At 42.6% G+C, this 5,000-nt stretch overlaps 1 protein-coding gene across 2 annotated transcripts in view; it reads right to left on the bottom strand.

Annotated features, from left to right (window-relative positions):
• sfmbt2 (Scm like with four mbt domains 2) overlaps positions 1-5,000 on the bottom strand; it is a 104,819-nt gene that overhangs the window by 71,044 nt on the left and 28,775 nt on the right. For both annotated transcript variants that reach the window (XM_063217307.1, XM_063217308.1), the window contains exon 4: positions 3,700-3,940. In XM_063217307.1, the coding sequence (XP_063073377.1) occupies positions 3,700-3,940 (241 nt within the window). The remainder of the gene's footprint in view (positions 1-3,699; positions 3,941-5,000) is intronic.

Genomic DNA, 5,000 nt, shown 5'->3' with positions numbered 1-5,000 from the left:
ACAGCTAGCTTAGCAACTGTCAGCCAAACCCATTCAAACTCTACAGGACATTAGCGAACCCTGTTTTAGAAGCTAGCTAGCCACACTACTTGTACTATATACTGTATCAACAAAGAGGCTTCTTGCTATTAATTTAAAAAGTTGTGGCGTAATTAGACATGGATGATAGCATACAAGAGTCTCTCTTTATTCATGTTTTACAGTTGAGGTGGTTAAATGAAACAAAAGCCATTTTTAAATACAATAGATAGCCTATCTAATTAACAGCTAGCTTAGCAACTGTCAGCCAAACCCATTCAAACTCTACAGGACATTAGCGAACCCTTTTTTAATGAGCTAGCTGCCACACTACAAAAGAACAAAGAGGCTTCTTTGCTACTACCACACTACAAACATATCATTTCCATGATGGCCTTTTATGGATATTTCTAATTGATTTTTTGGAAGTTGTACTACTGAAATAAAAAACAGTTTCTCCTCTCCCTGTCAAGTAAACTCCAGTGATTTCCTGCCAAGTCATCTGCATTGTGTTTTTCGTTTTCCTTCAAACCTCCGCGGTAGGGTAGAAGAATAGAACACAACTGACCTATCAGGGCTGAGTTCCCCCCGGACTGCCGTAAGCGCATTGACCAATCACCGTCTTCAAGCATAGCTCAGCTCACGGACATTTCAGCCTGGGAGAAACATGCGTGTACTGCAGCCAGGGGTCGTTTTGTCGCTGCACAGGGGGGCGCTGTGGCTCATTCTCTGTGCAGAACCCCCGCGAACGCGCGACTCTAAACCCCCCTTTAGTCTCACACACTTCCAAGGCTGATACACTTCACTTTGAGATACAACAGTCTGTGAAGGACGCATGTGTTGACGTCTAGCCGCCCCTCACTGGCTATATGCTCCGGTCAGAGAACAGCTGCGAGTTCAGGTGATACTGAGAGACGATACAGAGAGATTTATTGATTTATTGACTTCAGATGGCATCAGATGGAACTGTTCCAGGTACATATCCATAAATCAGTTGTTGATGAATAAAATAATTGAAAGGATTTGAGTGCAATACAGAGTGTTTGGTTTATTGTCAACACACATGCACACAGAAAGAAAAGGGGATTGTTGCAAGATGCTGGAACAATTCGACAAATGTCTGACAACGATCAACACTGAAAGTCAAAGTCATGCAGGCACGCAAGTGCGTGGATACATCGCCACTAACGTCGCTGATGTCAAGACAATGACTCCACAGGCCTATTGCGTGCATTCAAGCAGCGTGAAAACCAAACATTGGTTCCACCACAGCCTTCAACTTCGTCAATGATGGGGTGCCAGATTATTCATTTCCTGTTATAGTCTGGCTTGGCAAGGTATGTTTTCAGTGCACCTCAGGCATTGCTTGGTGTTAGCCACCAGGGCTGAAATCGCTACTTGTCCTCCTTGCGCCCAATTCTATCTAGTGATTAAGTGTCATCCTGCAAAGTAAACACACAGTGTTTATTCAACACTTACAGAGTTACAGGTGTTGAATTAACACTGCACATTTCACTGTATGGACAATTTCACACACCAGGAACTCGACCCTATGATATGACTTATTGTAGTAAGCAAGTCCAACAATAGGACAACAGATGTAAATCGTGAAAGGTAAATCTATCACAGTCTCACTGACTTCACTTTGGTGAAGCACCCATACTTTGTGGATGTGATTGTGAGCTATTTTCACAGAATGGGGAGACAGCAGTCTTACACAACTACCATTCACACATTTTAAATGCACATTTTAAATATTTCATGTCATTTTATTTTTTGGTGCTAATATGAATGTGGATCAGAGAACAAAACATCATTGTTCGCCACAGATTTCCCTGCTGTGAGAGGGATCTTATTTCACCACGTTATCTATTGTCCCTGGATGAATGACTCATCATCCATTTCTAAGCAGCTGTAAATGGCAAAAAAAATCCCTGGCAATTTTACTGTGAAAGTTCATGCGCAAAACAGTGAAGATATTGTGTGGGTTGTATTGAATGACAAAAAGGAGCAGTATGAATCCTTGGTAAATAACAATGGTGATTGACATAATACAGGGCCAATTACTTCTGAAATCAGTTGTGCTGGAGTATTAACGGATTTGATGGAGCAGATACATATATAAATGTTCATTGATGGTGCATATACTATATTAATTAACGTAGATACACACAAGGGGTGGTGGTAGTGCTGAATGTTTCTTCATAGTGCTGTGCAGGTGTGTTAGTTGATGCTGTGCATGTTACTATAAGGGCTTTAAATTAACACCAGCTGACCGGCCAAATGCTGGTGAAATTCCACTTTGGTTGGTAGAAAAGACTAACTTACTAGCCAATTTGACCCATTAGCGAGTGTGTGTTTGGCTAGTAAGATTAACATCTACTAGCCAATTTGGCTGGTGACGAAAAAGTTCATTTAGAGCTCTGGTCACTACTGCTAGTCTATTATCCTTCCCAGGAGATTGAATTCATCATTGATCCCGAGCCAACAACTGAAATCGATTGTATATTAACTGATGGTGCAGGTATGTAAAGTAATGATGATGGTTAATTGATAGTGTAGGTCTTGTGTATCAACTGATAGTGCAGTTACTATGTCATGTAGTGGTACAAATACAGCCGCTGCAAATATTGAGAGACCACTTCGAAATGTTCAGTTTTTCTGATTTCGTCATGGATAGGTATGGGTTTGAGTATGGGGGTGAATCAAACATTGTCATTTCATTCTATAAACTACCGACAACATTTCCTCCGATTTTCGAAAGAAAATATTGTCATTTAGATTATTTATTTGCCAAAAATCTCAAAATGATCATATTAACACGTAAGATGCAATATTTCCTAATCTCAAGAAAGGCAACAAAAACAAGATGATATGATCTTTAAAACAACATAATAGTAATGTGTTAACTGAGGAAGAGTTCAGAAATCAATATTTGGTGGAATAAGCCCGATTTGTAGTCACAGCTTTCATGGGTTTTGGTATGCTTGCCATTACTCCTTCACATTGTTCTTGGATGACTTTATTCTAGACCTGGTGCAAGAATTGAAGTTGCTGAGCTTGGGTTGATGGCTTGTGACCTTCCAGCTTCCTCTTGATCACATTCCAGAAGTTTTCAAGGGGGTTCGGGCCTGGAGTTTGGGCTGACCATGTTAGGGTATTGATCTGGTGGTCCCCCCTCCACACCTTGATTGGCAAGCTGAGGGGCTGGAGCACCAAAATGCATGAAAGCTGTGACAACAAATCGGGCTTATTCCACCAAATATTGATTTCTGAACAATTCCCAAGTTAATACATTACTATTATGTTGTTTTAAAGTTAATATCATCTTGTTTTTGTTGCCTAACCTTTCGAAGTGGTCTCTCAATTTTTGCCGCGGCTGTATGTCAAGTGATGTCGCAGTTATGTAAATGACAGCACAGGTGTATGTGGCGCTGCGGCGCAGCGCGCTAAGCCCCCTACATTTGGGCTTGCATGCCCACGGAGACCCCGGTTCGAGTCCGGCCGGGGTCATTTCCTGATCCCACCCCGTCTCTCTGTCCCACTCGCTTCCTGTCACCATCTCAGACTGTCGAATCAAATAAAGGCATAAAATCCTCTAAAATATATATATACTGTGTATATAAAAAATAACAGCACAGGTCTATCTACTATCCCAGCTGAGCTCAGAACGGCCCTTACCTTCGGGCGGCATGAGGACTCGGTTGTTCTGCGTGCACCAGCCCACGGGGTGGAGGTCCGCCGTCATGACGTCGCACCAGAAGTCGGCCTTGCGGTCATCGCCGTAGCCGCAGTAGCGTAGCAACAGCAGCTGGCCGCAGGTGGTGATGATGGTGGCCACCCAGTAGGTGTCCGGGCTGCCCTTATTGGCTACCTCCAGCTTCATGCCCGGCTGGAAGCTGCTCTGTAGGCTGATCTCCACCTGAAAACAACCAATCACAAAGCACATTCAACATTAGAATGAACCAATCAGGGAAGCTTAAACATCAGGCCTGTCCTTATTGGCCACCTCCAGCTTCATGCCGGGCTGACAAAAGCATACACAAAGCATTCGGATAATGCTATTTAGCATGGAGCAAGGTGTAAGGTAAGCACAGGATGTGCGCACATCAGTGGCACAGGTGCTGGACAAAATAAAATAACTGGCGTAAATAGTAAATGTTCGCAACACTGTTAATGCTCCCAGTTGTTTAATGGCATTAGTGGCATTAAACAGCTGAGAGCATTAACAGTGCTGCGAACATTTATTATTTACTCCAAGGTAGGGTAAGCACATGCATGCCATTCCTGCTGTGTGAACATGACCAACAGCAGATGGAGTACTAGCAACTGTGTGCCCCGAATGATTTTAAGAGCCCTAGGGTGTTACAGTGCAATTTTAGCCCTTCTGTCGAAATATAACTGCAATTTAATAGCCCAATTCTGGCCCTTTGTCCATCCAATATACTTAGGTTAACAGCCATTTAGGGTGCCTCTGACCAATACAGAGGGGTTAACAGCCTATTGCGGCAGCCCCTGGCTGGCAAGCAGAGATTTAATTACTTTTCAGCAGTGGATGCCTTGGGACCACTTTACTGCGCAGACTAGGAAGTGGAGCGCAGGTTTTTTATGTCTCCTCTCATTGGATGGTGACTATGGGCTGTTGCGGTGCCTGCCATCCCCTTTGGCCCATATGGAGGCACGCTGAAGCCCTCTACAGTGGGGCTGGTTAATTGATTCAGTAACATCATTGGCGGCGTCAGGATCTGGAATGTCTATGAGGATGGCACATTCCACGAACTGTCATAGCTGGGGTGTAAATAATGTGACCATACTGTATATACAGTATATATATCATTTATTATATATCATTTACTATATCTTTTAATATATGCATATATTTTTTTCTGGTGTGTCTGCAGTTGCTTAGTATAAAAAGAAAAAAATGGCTATTCATTTTGCTTTTTTCATAATTATATTTTTAGCAAGTAAATAATGTATAT

This window comes from Engraulis encrasicolus, chromosome 15 (genome assembly GCF_034702125.1).
Source record: "Engraulis encrasicolus isolate BLACKSEA-1 chromosome 15, IST_EnEncr_1.0, whole genome shotgun sequence".
Lineage (NCBI taxonomy): Eukaryota > Metazoa > Chordata > Actinopteri > Clupeiformes > Engraulidae > Engraulis > Engraulis encrasicolus.
The sequence above is the reverse complement of the archived record's forward strand: the minus strand, read 5'-3'. Positions and strand labels throughout refer to the sequence as shown.